This window comes from Clinocottus analis, unplaced genomic scaffold (genome assembly GCF_023055335.1).
Source record: "Clinocottus analis isolate CAN_PGR_092001 unplaced genomic scaffold, fCliAna1.0.p SCAF_15, whole genome shotgun sequence".
Classification (NCBI taxonomy): domain Eukaryota; kingdom Metazoa; phylum Chordata; class Actinopteri; order Perciformes; family Cottidae; genus Clinocottus; species Clinocottus analis.
Genome location: NW_027175876.1, coordinates 7,587,075 through 7,605,934, shown reverse-complemented (window position 1 = coordinate 7,605,934; position 18,860 = coordinate 7,587,075). Strand labels below are relative to the sequence as shown.

At 40.5% G+C, this 18,860-nt stretch overlaps 2 protein-coding genes across 2 annotated transcripts; both read right to left on the bottom strand.

Moving 5' to 3' along the window:
• Positions 1-292: 292 nt before the first annotated feature.
• Positions 293-2,200, bottom strand: erh (ERH mRNA splicing and mitosis factor). The gene is made up of 4 exons (XM_068577142.1): positions 2,049-2,200; positions 1,519-1,606; positions 1,152-1,272; positions 293-1,061 (listed from the first exon to the last, which is right to left on the bottom strand). Exons 1-4 carry the CDS (start codon positions 2,049-2,051, stop codon positions 959-961), a joined length of 315 nt encoding a protein of 104 aa, XP_068433243.1. The 5' UTR covers positions 2,052-2,200; the 3' UTR covers positions 293-958.
• Positions 2,201-3,925: 1,725 nt separating this feature from the next.
• Positions 3,926-6,905, bottom strand: paplnb (papilin b, proteoglycan-like sulfated glycoprotein). The gene is made up of 9 exons (XM_068577530.1): positions 6,899-6,905; positions 6,741-6,850; positions 6,191-6,290; positions 5,807-5,901; positions 5,389-5,700; positions 4,918-5,094; positions 4,660-4,810; positions 4,496-4,576; positions 3,926-4,104 (listed from the first exon to the last, which is right to left on the bottom strand). Exons 1-9 carry the CDS (start codon positions 6,903-6,905, stop codon positions 3,926-3,928), a joined length of 1,212 nt encoding a protein of 403 aa, XP_068433631.1.
• Positions 6,906-18,860: the final 11,955 nt, after the last annotated feature.

Below are 18,860 nucleotides of genomic sequence, written 5' to 3'. Positions count from 1 at the left end.
TCCAGCACAGCAACAACAGGGCAGTCCGCCACATTTAAAGAGACAGTAACATAACGGTTTAGAACTTCATTTTTCTAATGGTTATCAGCAAAAAGCTGATTTTACCCTTCATGTAACTTACCATCCAGCACTCAATATTTGCATCATATTCAACCAGTATTGGAGCATTTTGACACATACATAAATCCACATGTACATCCTTGTCAACCAGAAATTTATATACTAAAAAACATGAAGGTATGTGTTCCTCACCGTGTGAACTGTTGCAATAAAACTCCAAATGGCAAACTGGTCAGAAAACAATAGTTTATTTTGTTAAAATCAAAGAAAACAGAGTGGATAGTCGAAATCATGTACTACGTAAAACAATGTAAAAAAAAAAGATTTTACATCACAATGGAAGGATATAGTGACAATAATATAATAATAGATGAATTGTGGAAAATAAATTTTCTAGAATCTGTTACATTGAGTTCCTCAGTCTGGAGACATTTATGTCATTCAAAAATGAAGCATCTGCAATTAAAATCCACAGCATTTTCAAATCCAACAGGCCAGTAAAGGTACATCAAAAAAAAGTCACATAACTTTTAGGAAAACTGAAAGCACACCACTAAATAATTAACAAAAAAGGTTTTTACCCAACCTGTGAAGCATTTCGGCAAACACAAATCTTTCAGTCAATAAGTTAGTCCTTGCAGCCCCACTCTGATCTCAGTGTAACAAACATAGGTATGCTGCAGAACAGGACTCTATTTCTATATAAATCCTCAAATGTCTGTCCCCCAGTCTAACGCCCTTCATTTCCCTGTGTAGAGTAAAATATATGTACCCCCGTTCCCCTCCCCCAAGTCAAACTGACAATACTTGTACAAAGATCTTCAAGACACCGTGGAAATACAGTGCAGTATAAACTCCTTCCCAGTGTGTGTCGCCGGACAACTCCACACTCATGCCTTTACTTTGCTGCCTGCTGAGCCTGACGCCGCAGGAGGACATATATCTTTTCTTTGATCCAGTCTTTGTTGTATGGTTGGTATGTTTGAGTGTCAGTTCTGTACCTGTATACAAATTTAAAATCATATTTTTTACTGGAAGTGATCAATATGAGGTTAGCTTTCATTCAAATTGATAAGCCACATTATACTTACACAAGACAACTCAGATCTGCCAAGTCATCAATAAAGTCAAACAACTGACTAATGTCATAAGTGATGGAGGGACTGTTTGGATTCATCCTCTTAAGATGCTCTTCATACATTTTGCAAACACCTAGAAGAAAGGTGCAAAAACATGCTGAATTGAAGCAAAACCATCGTAATTAAAACAAAAAGAATCTAAAATCGTACATATAAACTAAATATGTTAATACAGATGGGCGGCAAATAGCATTCACGTTGCCTCAAACAGACCCTAAAGTGTAAATTGATCAATATATATTTAAGAATGAGACAAAAAATAATAATATCAATAAACCAAATATAAGGGAAAACTATTGTCAAACAGCTGAACACGTACCTTCCATACATTCATTCACCGACTCATAGTCAGCGTAAGTGCGGCCCTCGGGTCTCTTGGTTGGTTGGACAAGCAAAATTGTGTGCGACTGGAAAGATGATTAATAGCATTAAAAACACAATAAATCCAGCTCTTGATATTTCTCCACACCCCCTAAATTATTGATGCGCAGTTTTATATCTTGCTCCGACTCGTCACGAGTAACCTTTTCTCAAGAGGGTTTCAAACGTCGGTAGTTTAGAAACAGATCCGACTGTAACTTTGACGCAATAGCTGCACGTTAAATCTCTGACAAAATAAGTTACTTCGTCCACATTCAGGATAACACATACAAATAGTAAATTGTGCGTTAACGTTACATTACGTGCTTACAGAACCATAAGAAATTGGAGGAAAAAAAAATACACGTTAACGTTCAGCGTGATGCTCGAAGCGTTAGCTTAGCTGTGATGGATTAACAGGAGCTAACAGTTAATATAGAGAATACAACGTATCGTCACCTCTTAAAGCGTAAAACTAAACACCTTTACCATGTTTTTGCTGACTGCAGACCCTGTCTATTTGTTGTAGATGAAAAACTGAAACTAAATCAGTGTTTAATGCTTCTCGATTCTCCGTGCAACGTAGCTAAACTGTTAGCTGTTTAGGGGAAAATATTCAGAGGAAATGAATTAAGACGCTTCCGGTTGTGAAGCGAGGTGCGTTCAAAATAAAGTGTTGCTTTCAAAATAAAAGTTGTACCTTAAAAAATACAGAATCAATGTGACTTCTCATGATGATAAATTAGGTTTTTGGTTGGAAAAACATTTACATCCTTTAAAGTTTTGATTCCATAAAGAGGAATACTCGATTACAAATAAAGCATTTCATTAACATCTTACTTTGGTATTGTTTATTAGTGGCAAAATGGCATTCTATATATTATATTGCTTATTATTGATGCATCAATGTGGAGTATTGCAGTGTTGTAGCTGGCCACTACTGTTTATTACTGTTAAGTAAAACAAAATGCAATACTGACTGTATTTGACCAGTCTACCATTTCATATGATCACACCATTGTATTTTGTTCAGAAAAAAACTCAATGACAGTTTAATGAAAAAGATGATAAAATTAAAGTAACATGTGAAACAAGAGCAGGTGGAGACAAGAGAACTGGATAGCTGAACATTTATTGATTAGGTTTATGATTGAACTTATAATCACATTGACAATATTTTATTGTACATAGTCCTCATCTAAAAGTCAAAATATACTAGAAATCACAAACAAAATACAGAGATCCCACCAATAACCAAATCCAAACCATGAGTTTTGTTCATGATAATGTTAGACAATACTTTTTAATGTAGAGTCTAATCTTTAAATGAAAGGTACATTTTAGATTACATGTTTGTGAATGTCATAAATTTGAATACCACATGGTTTACTTCATAGAGGCGGGACTCGGATTATCCTATGATTTGGAGGTATTATTGGTGAGCATGTCATGACCTTGCCCTCGAAGCACCGCTTTGTGCCGATCTCCTTGGGGTCCCTCTGGGAGATGCTGGTGGGGGCACCACCGCACCCCCACACTCTCTCTGGCATGCATCCAGGGTCACAAAGTTATTAGCGTTGCCCTCGCAGCTTCCATACCAGAACTCAGTACATCTGCCTGTGCCAAAGTCAAAGTAGAAGCGGGCCTTCCAAATATCGCAGGGGCCCTCAACACGAGGCATGGAGCACACATTACCAGAGGGTGGCGGGGCAGATGCTGGTGTGTGTTGCTTAGGAAAAAGGATAGAAAGAGAGAGATAAATTGTACCGTGTACATTTACAATATAGGTTCAGTTCTTGTTTTAAAATGAGCTACAGTGATATGATCAATTAATAGATTAAAATCATAATTTTCAAAACTTGTGCAACAGATGCCAACATATCCAGATTTTGTATATTTGCCAAATTCCCAAAACACTGGATTAGCGTTTTTAATTAGACACTTCTTGCCCAGTGAACGCCGGCATGTTTCAAACTCAAAACCCTCTATTTGAAGCTCAGGCTTTCTGTCATAAATGTGTAATAACCCTGATAACTTTCTCAGACTGGCCAAAGCCTCTTCAAAGCCAAAGAATACTCAATTTAATTTAATTATACAACTGTTTGTATGGGATGAGTAAAGAGTAAACTCTTTTTAATTAATAAAATAAGTGTAGTGTGTGCCTAATAGATCTACATTATCATGGATGTGATTCCTACCACAGCTGTCAGGTACTCGGGACATCCAGCCCTTCCAAATCCTTGAGCTGGAGTCACTCCATCCAAACAACAGCCGTATCTGGGAAGATGGATTTAACAAAATGTTGGACACATTTTCTATCAAAGCCCACATACCAGTCATTGTGTTTATTTATGTCATCTACTGGTTTAAAGAGTCCGATGCAGGAAGGAGTAATACCTAGTGCGAACACAGTCGCCTTGGGAGCAGCCCTCGTTCCTCGGCCCCGTGGCAGAGGTGTGCTGATCAGGACAGCAGCCGTGTAATGACTGTGCACAGTAAGGACCAATCACAGGAGCGTAGGAGATGCGCGTCTGTGGTCTGGAAGCTAAAGCAAGCAAACACATATGCAGACATGGTCAACCAAGCAAACTGTATATATGCCATAGACCTGTGAACAAACTATATATGTTTTTAAGGTTTAGAATTAGATTTGTCAGCAGTTAATTTAAGATAGATATTTTTAAGAATGTAAATATGACTTTCAGTGGTAAGGTAGTAATGCAACCATGGTCTTCTAGAGAGCAGAAGGGCACATTTTCTTTACTGCCATTACATAATCTAAGCAATATCTGTACTCAAATAACTGATTGTGTATTTATTATTTGTGCATCTTCTTTACTACTGCTTTAGCTACATGAAAAGTAATATCATGTATTTCTATCAAGCACAGAAAAGAGAATAGCATTCCATCAAAACATCCTCCATGCTTTACATACCTGAAGGGTTTTCTGGAACATGGGGTACAAATCCTCTCATGGTGGTCTCATGTGCCCTGGGGTCCTGTACACTTGGGACCACTACATGTAAAGTGCATTGGTTAAACACAAACAAGCACGGACAGTCAAACCGAAAAGAGTTGATTGGCTCAGATTTGTCTCACTTTGTGCTGTGGGACAGGGCTGTGAGTTGCAGGTTTCGACAGAGAGAGGTTTGGTAGCTGTTCCACACCGGGCCTCTGGGTAGGGGTTCAAATCGGTATCAAAACAGCCCACTCTCCTCTCCCTCACACCACCACTACAGCTTCTGGTGCACTGCAGAGACAAGACATTAGAGGGTAAATCACGTGGAGTGAAAGGAAAGCTTTCTTCCTAGTCCACGTTCACCAACACTTTTCTTTATTTAGCTAAATTTCACGTACCAGTCCGTAGTCAGTCACATGCCAGGTGATGCGTGTGGAACAGGCAGGTCTGCGGCAGGCCTGGACAGAAGGGGGTCTTGCCAGTCCACTACAGGCATGGTCAGCCAGACGTTCACCTTTTGAACCCACACAGGTAACCTCCCTCGTCTGCTGGCCTTCCCCACAAGTCACCGAGCACTATGCGACAAGATATACAAAAATTGTCATTACCACAAAAAATGTACATTTATATGTCATTATTAAATCACTTTTCATACCCCAGCATACTGATGAGATAAATGAGACCATAGTCGAGACAGTTGGTAGCCTCCACGTCTTACCAAAACTTGCTAAATCTTATAACATTGTCTATAAATGGTGTTTATTATGGCAAAGATATTGATGGGTTTTCCACTCCTGGACCATGCAGAAATACTGCAGAAGTGTACATTGATTCATACATGTATGTTGTATTTTCCCTTGGGCTTTTACCACACTGAAGCTGGAGACGCTGTACTCGGCAGCACATGGATGCATGTTGCAGGCCTGCTGGCTGTGAGGCCTCTGCAGGCGCTGGGTGATGCAGTGAGACTCTTCCACCACACGAGGGTTCGTTGGGTCCTGAACCCAACACTCCACGCTGCGATACTGCATGCCTCCATTGCAGGAGGCAGAGCACTGGTCATAGACACCAATTTTATAGATGTATGTTTGTGTTTCCCTCTGAGCAGCAGCGACGGGAACAGCAGAGTGGACGGTGTTAGTGTCCTCATCCAAGCCCATGAACTCTCCATGGACCAGTATCTAGGGAGAAAGAGAGAGAGAGAGAGAGAGAAAAAAATGTTTTCAATTACTACTGCAGAGTTCTGAAAGTTAGTCGTAATATTATGGATCCCAGTATTGTTCCCACCCTGCAGATGCCGTCCACACAGATATCAGTGCGGCCCACATAGCATGGAGTCCCATCCACCACTGCAGGTTTGTGTCTGTAGAAGAAGTTCTGTCCTTTTGGGACACAGCTCAACTCACAGGGATTGGATGCTAGAGGACAAATAGTATTTAGATCAGGAGATCAAAAAGAACCAGGGGTTTCTCTAAACTGTTGTTCAATACAGAGACTGTATACAGAATACAGAAAGAAGACAATCACGGTAACTTACAGTAATGCCCCTCACCATTTATGTATATTGTGTAAATGTAATTATTATAATTAACAAATACCTACACTTCTGGTTATCTTAGGAGGTTACATATAACACCAGTAATTATTTAGGTATGGGTGGATGTTCGATACCTCCATAATAAGGCACCCATGAGTGGCTTTTGCCCTGAAACTTTGTTCCGTCCAACTGCGAGCACTGCTCCTCCCTGAAGTTGGATCCAAATGGACATTCCTGCCATAAAACAAAAGGATGGACTGTTGGCATATTTTAGGAAACATTATTGTAGATTGTGGATGGGTGGAATTTATTAAGAGTGAAATCAAAAATAGGATCATTACTTGTGTATTACAGGTTCGGAAGGACTTTGAGGAGCCAATGCAGTTATGTCCTCCATCTGTCCTGTAAAAGAGAGGAAAGAATGTTATTTACTGCATATGTCTTTCTTGTTCAATGCATTATGCTGTAATGATGCAGATCACGTGCACAACTTTATAAATGATGACCGTATTATGACGTTTGATGAAGAATAAATATGAACAAAAAGACAATGCAAGATAAAGAAGAGCAGCACAAATTCAAACCTAAAAGTAGTGTGCTACTTTTACAAATCCAAGTAGAGCCCCTCGTGGCAAAATATTCAATTGATGAGACAGCCCATCCCCCTGTGCCTCTGTGTCTCACCTGGAAGTGATACATCTCCTGCTTCTCATTGTCACTCCTGTGCCACAGGTGCGGCTGCAGGGCCCATAGGCTCCAAACTCTCCCCAATAGTCGTTGGTTGGCCGTGTCAGCTGAAAAAGAAAACAACTCAGCCTCTGGAACACATCGTGCTCTCTCACACGCCATAGCATAGCCCACCACGAACCACTAACACACACTAACCGCACACTGGAGACACGGAAATAGAAGCTGGAACATTTAGCCACAAACCTTCCCCTGGACATGCATGAGCCCACTTTGTGGCAAATATATGTCAGAGAGTATACATTCCGAACATACTGTTCTAAGTGCTTTTTGCCGTTTTCATCTGTACTAAGACATGGACATTCAAATGGTTTACATTAATATTGTTCAAGCTGGTACTCACAGTGAAAGCAGCTCCAGCCAGCAGCTGTAGGAGACCCAGGACTCGCAAGATGTTCATTTTCACCAGAAGCTACTGCACAACTACTGAGAAGGACAGCAACAAAAGATGCACATCAGATGCACACACCAATTTTCTATCCGGCTAAAGTGTTTTAGCCGGATAGATTAAACAGCAAATAACATCACATGATCCTATTCGGTCTTACCTTCTTGAAGTGGATTCCCCGCCGTCCAGAGGGATGTGCACCTCACTTGTGAGGGGAGGCACTGACACCCAGCATTTTTATCTCCTCAACCTCTCTTCTCACCAAACCCACAGCCCACGAGGTGTCATGTTTCAACCACTCGGAGAACCTCCCGCCCTTCCAAAAAGTGATTTATTTTTAACGTTAAATATATACTGTGATATCTGTCATTTTAGAACAGAGGGGTTTCCAGTCAAGACCCTCGGGCTGTATGACTGCTGATGTTGTTGTTTCTTTACAACTCTTTTCGCCATGTGTAGAAGTTCATATTCGTGATCAAATATTTGTTACCGTATCAGCAGTGAAACATTTTCGGGGGAAGATTTTGGTTCCTATCGGGATGCTCATAAGTGGTAAAACAATTGGATTGAATGCATAGAAAATGATATGTTCTTACAAATCTTATGATGCCCAATATAATATAATTCAATGCATGTACCCCCAGCTAGTACAATGTGTGCTCTCCATTGTGTCTGAAATGTAAACTTAGCTGTGGTTCATGGCATCATTTCATGTGGTCATGCCCTGAACCCTAAAACTTTGCTATCAGTCAAAGATGAGATTAAGAAAGTATTCAGGATAGATATACCAATAAATCCAAATAATTTTGGAATACACTATTATGAACATAGCTTGGCACATTCTTAGAAATGCTTTGACAGAAATGGTGAGACGAAGAGCCACCTATAATTTTAGCGGTGTATGAAATACATCATGTGTATTCAGAGGTACTCATTGTTTGTCCCAATGCAAAAGAACAACAGGAAGAGACTCTTATAGTACACATTTAATGGTTGCTATACATACATTACATAAGAAACCCACCAAAGTGAGATTAAGGGGGAAAGAGATCTTGAAGTTACTAGTGTTGACAGATTTATTTTTAAAGTCGTTGGCCACGGCTTTTCCCTTTCACACGTCCCATAACCACTAAATATAGACGAGTAAGCCACAGCAGAGTGTTGGAGGTAAACATTGCTCTAAGGCTCTATTTAGTCATACCTTCGTGAGCCTGGATGGGACGAGAATATGTAAGATGTACTATAAAACGATAAAGAGAAACATTCCTGCACCGCAATTGCTGGAGGAGCCATTCAGGCTGACGACAGTGAGAACATATACTTTAGTCTTAACTGTCAAGACCAATGTTAGTGAAAATGATAGCTGTGATGTGAAAAACAAATGAAAGACTGCAGAAGTCATGAGAAATGATTTGTTGACACACAGCACAGGTCATAACTTATGTGAAAGACATATAACATGGAAATATAGTGTAAAAGCAACGCACCAAAGTATACTCATGTTAATCGAATAATGTTAAAGCTACATTAAATCTACAACAGAGAGGTTCCGATTCAACTTTATAGGTATCATTGAGGCTGTAAGCTTTTTAGTATATTTACTCCACCAATAGTAACGATAACTACTGTTCAGTGAATGTGGTTGTCAAATATAGACCTAAAAATGATCATTTGTACAAATGTAATGGTATAATGTAATTTAAGAATCCCGTAACAGCATTGCTGCAAATACTCAGCATCTCATCCCTCCACCACACACATTTTGACTCGCATCCAAATTCAAAACCACATAAACAAAGTCTCTCAGTCCCTCTGTCCCTCAGAGCTGCCGGTTCAGTTTCTGTGCTTGCTTCTCTTTGGCTTCGAAGGCACTCTTGGTGCTGAACAGGTCTTCCAATGAATCCGTGATCTCCTGCATGTCTCTAGACAACTCAGAGTAGCCCTCCTTTAGCTCTTCTTGCTGCTTCCTCAGGTCCACCGCCGCTCGCATCAGCTCAGTGGCCTGGTGGCTGCAGTGGCCCCGCAGCTGCTCCACGTCCAACAACAGCACCTCCATGCTCTTCATCAGCTGCTCCAGCCGGTTGGCGGTTACCTCGAACCCGGATGTGTCCGGAGTCCAGACCTTGGTATTGTCTGGAGTCTGAGCCTCGGACTCTGAGTCTGCCTTTGACTCTGCGTCTGCCATCCTCCTTTTGTAGCAGCTCTCAGACACGTGATACTGAAGTCAGACTTCAGAGAAACAGATATCTGGAAGAAAAGGGGATCATTTAGCTGATAGGCAATGACTGTAAAAGGTCAAAGGGTAGAAAGAATTCCAATATTGAGGAGAAAAAGGCAGAGCAATGTCAAACATGCAGCCGCTTGTCTCTCTCAGCTGGTAATGACTTTAAGCTGCTTGCAGGGGGTGAAAAATGCACTTCCGACTAATCTCCTCTGGTGGTTTTGCACCTGCTCGTACTGTGTGTGTGTGTGTGTGTGTGTGTGTGTGTGTGTGTGTGTGTGTGTGTGTGTGTGTGTGTGTGTTGGGGGGGTACGTGTGCATGTGTCCAGGTGCCCTTTCACTGACATATGCTATCCTGTAATCCATTTAGGGAGGTTATCCCGAGCAGCACACTCCCCAGTCTAGACCATTGCTGGCTGCAGTGAGCGGCAGGCGGCACATCAGATTACGTGGTTCTTCCTCCTCCCAGCCTATTCACTGCCTCGGCTGTCTGAGTCGACAGATTAACCCTCGTCCTCATAAACTCATCTGTGGGTGGCCTTGACACTCATACGCACACTATAATCTCTTTTCTATTCCCTCTGTCGTTCTGTCTTTCTGTCTCCTTCCCCTCGGGCATTGCTCGAATAATGAACTTGTGTGTTGTGCCAAACTCTTGTGAAGGTGTTGATTAATTACAGTAAAACATCAGTTGGTTTAAGACTGAGTTATTTTAAGGACACAAAGCTGAAGCAAAGCAGCAGTGAAACAGGTCTCTGACTAATCCACAGTGCTGCTATGTATACATGTAACTCCACACCTCACAGGTTTCACAGTCATGCTCGACACACACATGTTCTCTCTGCTATCTTGGTCCACTAAATCAAATAAAGTGCAGACGGAGGTTCTGTACAAATATTTACTCTGGATTTACACGTTTAAGAAAGACGATTGTGAAATGGCGCCCTCTAATGGAATATTTGGTAAAGAGCACTCAATTTAAAAAAATAGAAAAAGAAAGTTATAGTTACAGAATTTATGGAATTAATATTCATTTGATAATGAAATGTGACTTAAGCCATTTGTAGATATTTAGAAAGATACCAGCACAAACAACAGTTCTAACGTTTTGTAAGATATAATATTTAGTACACAGTATGAATGAGGATATTATCTAACATGTCTCACATTATATTCCAACATTTTTCTATCAGGCATCTCGTAGAATTAAACAGTGAAATGAAAACGTGATGAAGAAAATCCACGTTTTTAAAAACAAGTCAAAGAGCCGGCTCAGGCAGCAGCCCTTTAAATGGCTGAAAAGATAAGAAGTTGAAATGGTGAACTTGAACTTCTTATCAAAACAAACCAACTTGCTCCCGGGGGCCAGTGTTAGGGTAAGACTACGCTCTCATACAGTGATGTAAACACTGGCTGTCTCTGATGACTTATTAATATGAATATATAGATGTATAGTAAAAGACAACTTGAGCACAAATCATGAAAGGACAGGACAACAACACAAATATAGTCATTGTGTTGCCCCTTGGATCAATGCATAGACAACATGGTGAGAGGAGGACCTTATATATGTTTAATATGTACCACAGCGTTAAACAATAGCTTCAATACCAACAAGCGTGCAGGAACATCTGACCTTTTGATATCCACGTCAAAACTTTAGCTTAAAGAATGATCAGTTATCAGTATACTAATAGTAGACACACAATCATCAAGTAAAATAAAAAACTACAGAAATATAGACAGAAATAAAACATTTTTATATGTAGTCTATAAGCATAAAGTTAGAAATTCCACTCTTACTTGTTCTTGTGGTTATTTACTGTACCAGGATGTTTCAACACGCTGCAGATCAGATGGACCCTTCCCTCCTCACGGCAGCTACAGTATGTTCACTCTCTGACGACGGTCGTGATGTTGCTAGTTTAGACAGACGGCTGCTTATCAGCAGTTCACTCAGAACATGTAGTCGTGTGACGAGAAGGATCTGTATAATTCCTGCATCCCAAAGGCTTTTTCATGCTTTTCTATGATTAACACTTACATTATGAACTGCTCTTGAGACCCCTGAGAGAAAGAGAGGGATTCACGTTACATTAATCTAATTTGATGCTGATATTGTGATGATATTCATCGTCATAATATTGTGTATTTTTGAATTTTGGCTATAGGTTATTATACTACTATGTTACATAAACATCTATTGAAGCAAAATGGACTGTTAACGAATTATATGAAATAAAAGTATGGCTAAGTGTAAGTTAAAATTCACAGACATGTGAAGTCAGTATGATGTCGACTGCCATTCTGTTAAAATGAACCGTCGGTTTACATTACATTTCATTTAGCTGAAGCTTTTATCCAAAGTGACTTACAATGAGTGCATTCAACCATGAGTACAAACTCAGAACAACAAGGATCAAGAAAGTACAATTTTTCAAGACCGTTAAACTACAAAGTGCCATTTACTAAAGAGCTACTTTCTCTATTCAAGGTATAGTCGAAAAAAATGGCACATTAATGAGTCTTGGATTGATTGAATTGTTTAGTTGTTTTCAGTTTGCAATGCCCTCATGTGACACTGGTAAATTCAAGAGTGGACCCTATTTTATGATCCTAATTTCAACTTGTCGTGAGGAAGAAATGATCATGATCTCCACATGAGGGCAGCATTGTGATTCTGAGTTGTCTGATTTCTGATTTGAGCTCTTGGAGATGTTCAAGCTTTAATGTTCTCCCGTGTATCCTATGTATGGTCAGCCTGTTTTAGTTGTGAGTTCACGTGGAGGTGTCCGCCGAAGCTTCGAGTTTCATGTGTGTGCTTGTGAATTCTCCAAGAAGTGAGACTTTCGTTTTAGTGAGCCCCAATACGTGTGACCATTTAAGTGCCAACACGTGTATTCATGTGTGTGTGTGTGTGTTTCTGTGTATGTGAGTGCTGTGTGGGGGTTCAGGGGTATGGATTATTTCGCCCTGGGTCGTATTCAGAGGAGCCAGCCAAGCGTGAGGCGGAGAGGAGAAAGGGGGCATTGTTGTGGTCCAGATGAGTGTCATAGGTGCCTCAGAAAATAGATTCAGTCATGGGGGTTTAACAGAAACACACTTGCAACAACCGCCTGACCCCTCAGACTATGACCATGTCCAAACCCATTTTACAATAGCGAAGGGATTAAATGTATCAATTCTCATGGTCTGGCGTCTGTATGTGGTTCACGTTGACTGTAACAGATGGTTGTTACAGCGCATTGATTACCAAGAAAGTGTTGGATGAGAACAAACAAGAAAACTTGACTGTATTTAGTCTGGTGTGAAATGCAACGTCATGAATAAAAGAGGAATACTGGAGGTTGGTCTTGTTTGCTTTAAGCATCAGGTGGTGGACGTTTTCAAATCAAGGCAGCAAAGATAGAACCAGGTCAGTCCTCAGCTCAGGTTTCTGAAACCTTTTTATCACTTGTTCCATCCTACTATGTGAAAAAAAACTTAAAATAATCCTATGAATTATAGGAAAATAATCTTTCTACTTATCTCTGTCTTTCTTTGTCTAACACCATCTCCACCCACACATCTGGTTTGTCTCTGCAGAATGCTTCCAGACAGCCACCACTGGTCGTAGCTGAAGAAATCGCCTCTATGATTTACTCACAAGTTAATGAGAGCATAAAACAACTGAAGGCATTGGAGAGTTATGAGCCAGGGGCTCACACGCTTTCTCGGCCCTCTGGACCCTTGGGGGATCAGGGGCTCGCCTACGATGTCGTTACCCTCAGAACTGTTACACTATTTATGGACTCTTTTGGGTGCACATGGGCCTGTTATTTATGGTTCTCCATCTGGTGCTGTGGGGGCATTGTTGTTGATACTTAGGATACTTAGGAGTTAAAGATGGGGTCTCTCTGCCGGGAGGTTCATAAGTGGAAACAGCGTGTGGTTAAACAAGGCAAGTTGAGGGGTTTGACTTGGTGTTGGGTAATAAAATATGCATTTATCGACGTAAAGTGCTTGAAGAAAAAGCTTTAAAAAGGTATACGGAAGAACCCATACACATGAAGCCCTTTGAGACACATTTTTTATTCTGGGGTATGTAAATTAAACTGATATGACTTGACATGAAGTACAAGAAGGCTATCAGGTGGGCTACTCTCATTTGACATAGTATGTTCATATGTCTAGACAAACATAATCTTCACCTTGTCTTCAATCAAGATAATGATGAATATGATGAAGCCATTTGATGATGAAAGTGATGGAACAAAACGAGCCGACCTTCAGAAGGGGGACAGTTTTACCTTGCAGATTTGTTTAAACTGTCCTTTACAGTTTCTTTAAATGTCAGTCCCTCTGAATGGGAGTGACAGCTGAATCCCCACGAGAGAAAGAGTGAATGCCTTTCAAGATAATGTTGAAAAGCATGCACGATTTGTTTTTTTGCTTTTTAAGTAAAAGAGAAACAGCTAAGCCGTGCCGCACCCTGAGCCATCAGATCTGGATCAGTTTCCTTGAGACGCGACCGTTTTCTCGTAAATGGGTGGGATTCCTGATCCCGTCCCTCCAGGGGAGTACAAGTGCATGAATAGCTAATGTTCCAACAAGACCTTTCATTTACTGCCAGAGAATTTATTCTCCACTGTCAGACAAGCAACAATGTGGAGTCCACGTTGCTTGTTGGTAAGACACAAAACGATAGCTGTCTGAGTCAGAGGGGAAGTTTAAATATTTATTTCCAGATTCGTCTGGAAGAACAGGCCCAGATTGTGTAAAATGTTTGATTTATGTTATTGGCTGGTTATCTGAAGACATAAAAATGACATATCTTACAGTTCTGTTGTTGGATGCTTTAACAAACAGATAGGTAAGACTAGAAGACTGTCACCTGATCAGTGGATGAGGCCAGAAAAAAACAATGGAAGACCGTTGGAAGATAAGCAGTATTCTTTACAAATGACAAGATTGTCATTTAAGGCGTGAAGTTAACCTTTTGTTCATGATACGTACGACATTGGCTCAGAGCACTCCATTGCTGGTTCGTCCGTTGCACCTGATGTGCGATGCCCGCCAGCGCTGCACTCCCTTAACAGAGCTTTAATTGTTTTATATCCCCTCCACATTCTTGGGCTTGCAGTTTCACCTCCACACACCCTCACACACATGTGTCCGTGTACACACAGAGTGAAGCAACACTCATCAGACATTATTTTTTCTTTCCAATAAATTTCTACGCTTGGCGAACAGTACTAATAAATACAAGTGTGTGGGAATGTGGCCTTCTCAGGAATTGCCGGTCCTAAAGTGAAACCATATTTTGTCCAAGCCGAGTTGAGTAAACAGGACATTTAAGGGAAATGATATTTCATACTTCTACAAATCATACTTCTTCAGTGCAATATGAAGTTGTTTTTATATTGCTGATGTTTACTTAAATATATTACTGATATACTGCTGGTACTACTGTTACTTAATATAGATTTAACACATTTTAAAATTAACCGTTTAATTGTTGCTCTCCAATAAGAGAGGTTTCAGGTTGTTTTTTTTTATCTTGTGACCATCATCATAGTTTGTTGATGTAGATGTGACAAAAATCGGTCTAAAGACAGATGATGAAATGCCTCAAATGACATCTTTCAAGTCAACGTTGGTTGAGGCTACGATTTCAATTTTGGAATGAAAAACAAATATGAAGATGTGGTCGGAAACCACTGCTCTTTAAAATAGTGAACGTTGTTTAAGTAACCTGATCAGCCACACAGTAGAATATAAAAATAATTCCCATTTCCCATAACTATACAAAACTTAATCAACAGTTAAACCTTAACGCATCGTAAGATCGGTCATGTTTTTCTTATTGAACACGTCCTGCTACAGCTGCCAGGACCTCATTTACTCTTATCCAGGGCTGAGAAACAGGTTTTAGACACAAGGGAAATCTGGTGTGCCTCTGCTCCTCTCACAGCTAATTAGTGTGTGAACTAATTGCATTGCTAACTTTAGCAAAGCGACAGCCTAGTTCCATCTGTCTGCTATCTATAACGTAGGGAGGGAGATACTACTGGTGACATCCCAGATCCTTTTAGAATATTCTAGCGAGAACTTTTATCCCGGGAGCCTGTGAGCTGCTCCAGCCTAGTCCAAAGGATCTTTTTTGAAATACACATAAGGAGACTGAGACTTTACGCAAATGACCACAATCATACATCTAGTTTCCTGAGACTCAGCATAACATTTCCAAATATGATGTTGTATCTTGGAACATGGAGTCAAACCAAATCTTTTGACACACAAGCTGCTGTGAGCATCCATCAGATCTCTAATGTATTAAAGGAATAGTCATTTGGGGACATCCACTTATCCCTTTTCTGTTGATGACTATCAATCTCGTGTTTGTTAGCGACATATAGTGGCGATCATATTTTTCTAACCTGCAAACCAGAATCCCGAAGTGTGTCGTCTTTATTTGATCTTTTCTTTGGATTCTGGTGCCTTGAAGGTTTGCTCCTAAAATCATGTTTTTGCTATCTTGTGTTGTGATGTTTTGTAATCTTTCCTAACTGCAGATTCACGGCAGGTGCTGCTCAAAAGATTGCAGTCTCCTCTAGGCAAATCATGGAAACATCACACACATTCTCATTTTCACAGCAGAATAATGATCCTTGTTTCTTTGTGGCTGTCAGACGAAACCAAAGTTTGAGTGAGGTGAGCCAGTGGCTCTTGTGGTTTGGTGACCTAGACTTCCACTGATGAGGAAAACAGACACCCACTTTCAACAGAGCCCCCATCTGTTTTCCTGCGGTTGAGGTTCAGCGAGTGGATGAGACTCAAATATGATCTGCGCACACGTAACAAAATGGCTGGAGAGAGAAACTGGACATGATGAGGGACGGAGGTAAAGACAGCAGTGGATCAATGCTTTTGAGAGGTTTAGTGTGAGGTCATAGGTCAGGCTGAGTTGTATGAAGGAGTCCCCATGATCTCTGCAGGGCCGTCAGTTACTTTATGCAGATTATATCATCCTGTTAAAAATAGAAGAAAAGGGCTGGGACACATGACATAATGAAGAGAAATGTTCTTTATTGAAGGTCGAACATGAATAGATTGTGAGACTCCAGGTGTGTCTGTGCTCCTCTCTTACACTCATGTATCACAGAACACCTCACATCCATGTTTCTTCACAGGGATAGTACATTAATCATCCAATCTTCTGCCATTGTTGTGCATTACTGACCCATAAAAAAGGGATAGACTGTACACAGTGAATTTATGAAACATGCCCTCAATATAATCTTATCGTTGACCTGATACCAATAGCACTCATTTTGTCGTCAGATGCTGTTCATGCCGGCACCTGCACACCAGCTGCATCAATGTCCACCTGCATTATTTTGATTCTTTCAGCTGAAGCCAAAATGAAAAGAGTTTCATTGTTAATCAGTGAACTCAGGAGAATAACAAAGTGGGCACTTGTGTTTTCCGAGGATTATATATGAGCCTGTGACTGTGATGACAGACACACAGTAGTTTCTTCCAGTGCAGATTAGATTACCAGCAAGATGCATCTCTTCACTGAGTGTGAAATACACACAGGATGTGAGACAGGTTCAGGCATCCTTGAGATCTTATACTTTCTGGACCATGGATTTCTCAATTTCTAAGATTGTGTGCACATAATGCAAACATTTATATATATGTAGTTGATTTTTCTTAAAATTCAAACATTTCTATCCTTGAGGCTCTAGTTTAGACAAAAGGACGAATAACTCTTTTAACAAGACATCTTTAGGATAAAGGATAAAAGCAAACAGTGTGTAAATGTAAAATATGTGTGTTAAAGATAGAGTAATATGAAGCTTAAACCTTCGTATGAGAACGGCTCAGAGTGGCGTCCTGAGCTAGAAAGGGCACGATCACATGCATGAGTCCACTACATCTCCAAAGAGCAAATCGTTGTTTGCTGCCTTGTATATGCTCTGAATGTTGCTTTTTGTCCTTTAAATTGTATAATTTTTAATCAAAACATAAATGATGGTTTACTTTGTTATATTTTGAGGAAATGCCTCTGATTTCAATCAAATTTCTGCTGAAAGCAACATGTATTGTAAATAAACATTTATAATAAATACGTCCATAAAATAGAGTACACACTCTTTAAAAAAATACTAGAATACTTGGTGTCTCATAAGAGCAACAATACAATCTCATTTCTAAAATATCTCAGTATATTTAACATCTCACTTGTGTGACTCAAAAGCCCCACTATTTTCCCACCACATCAGCAGACACAATGCGGGTGCCACATGGGCAGTGATCAGCGATAGAGACATTACACACCCTCTGAGGCATTTCCTGTGGCGTTTCCTGCTTTCTTCACAACTTCATGTGCTAATGTCCATTAATCCTGGCAAACTCTCAGCAGCTCTTTCTGTCTCAGGGTCTGATATCACAAAGGTTCTCTCTCTCTCTCTTTCGCTCTTTCTCGCTCTCTCTCTCACAGTTGTCGCTCTGAACTGAAAGCAGCAGACCGGGGCTTCCAGATTTTCACAGCCGATGGTGGAGATAAGCTGTCTAATGAGTGTAGGTGTGCAGATACTTGTGTGTGCACGTATGAGAAGCCAAACAGACTTCTGCCATGTATACAGATCAGCCCTAGGGGGAAATCTGTCGAGGAAAATTGTAAAACTGATGCCACGCAGTGCAAAATCTGACAAAAACGCCTGTAAGCGAGTGCAAATCCAAACGGATGTATTGAGGTTAAAGACATGGGGGCTTGAGCTCAGCATCACGTTTGAAGCCTTCTTTCTTGTATTGTTGTGCCTGCAAGACTGTGTTAAAGAGGTTGTTTGTTTTTTTTAACCGACATAGTGTCTCATCTCCTCATCTTTAGCATGCACAGTTTCAGTCAAGGCGATAAAGTGATAAGTTGTATTATGGCTGCCCTCATCTTTTTTGTCAGAGAGCCAAATCTCAATTCCTATTTTTGGCTCTTCATCTGTCATAATGCCCTCTGACATCATAAACACTCAGTAGTTCAACAGCAGTCCTTGCCATATCTCCTCTTCAGTCTGCATCAGATACATTTGCCATACAGTATTCAACAAATCAGCTGAGTCACACACAAATAAAGCAATCCAAACTATAAAAGCTGTGCTGTCGTCCCTGTGCCCTCTCCAGTAGCCCTGCCCAGGTGCGCTGCATTACTTAACGAGGTGCACCTGGCCAGGGAAAGAAGAGCTGTAAAGCTCCTGTGTCAGCGTCAGAAGAGAGAGGCCTCTGACTGCTGCTCTCTCAGTTTAAGCTTTTGTATTGTCTTGTATGTATGTCTTTATCTTCATAAATCCCGGTGGATTTGATTGTTTTAAATGTCTTTTGTGGTGAATTTGGGCCCTTTGTTGAGTTGTGTGTGCTCCAGGGCTAACCAAGGATGTGATGTAACACAGTGTTACAAATAGTACCA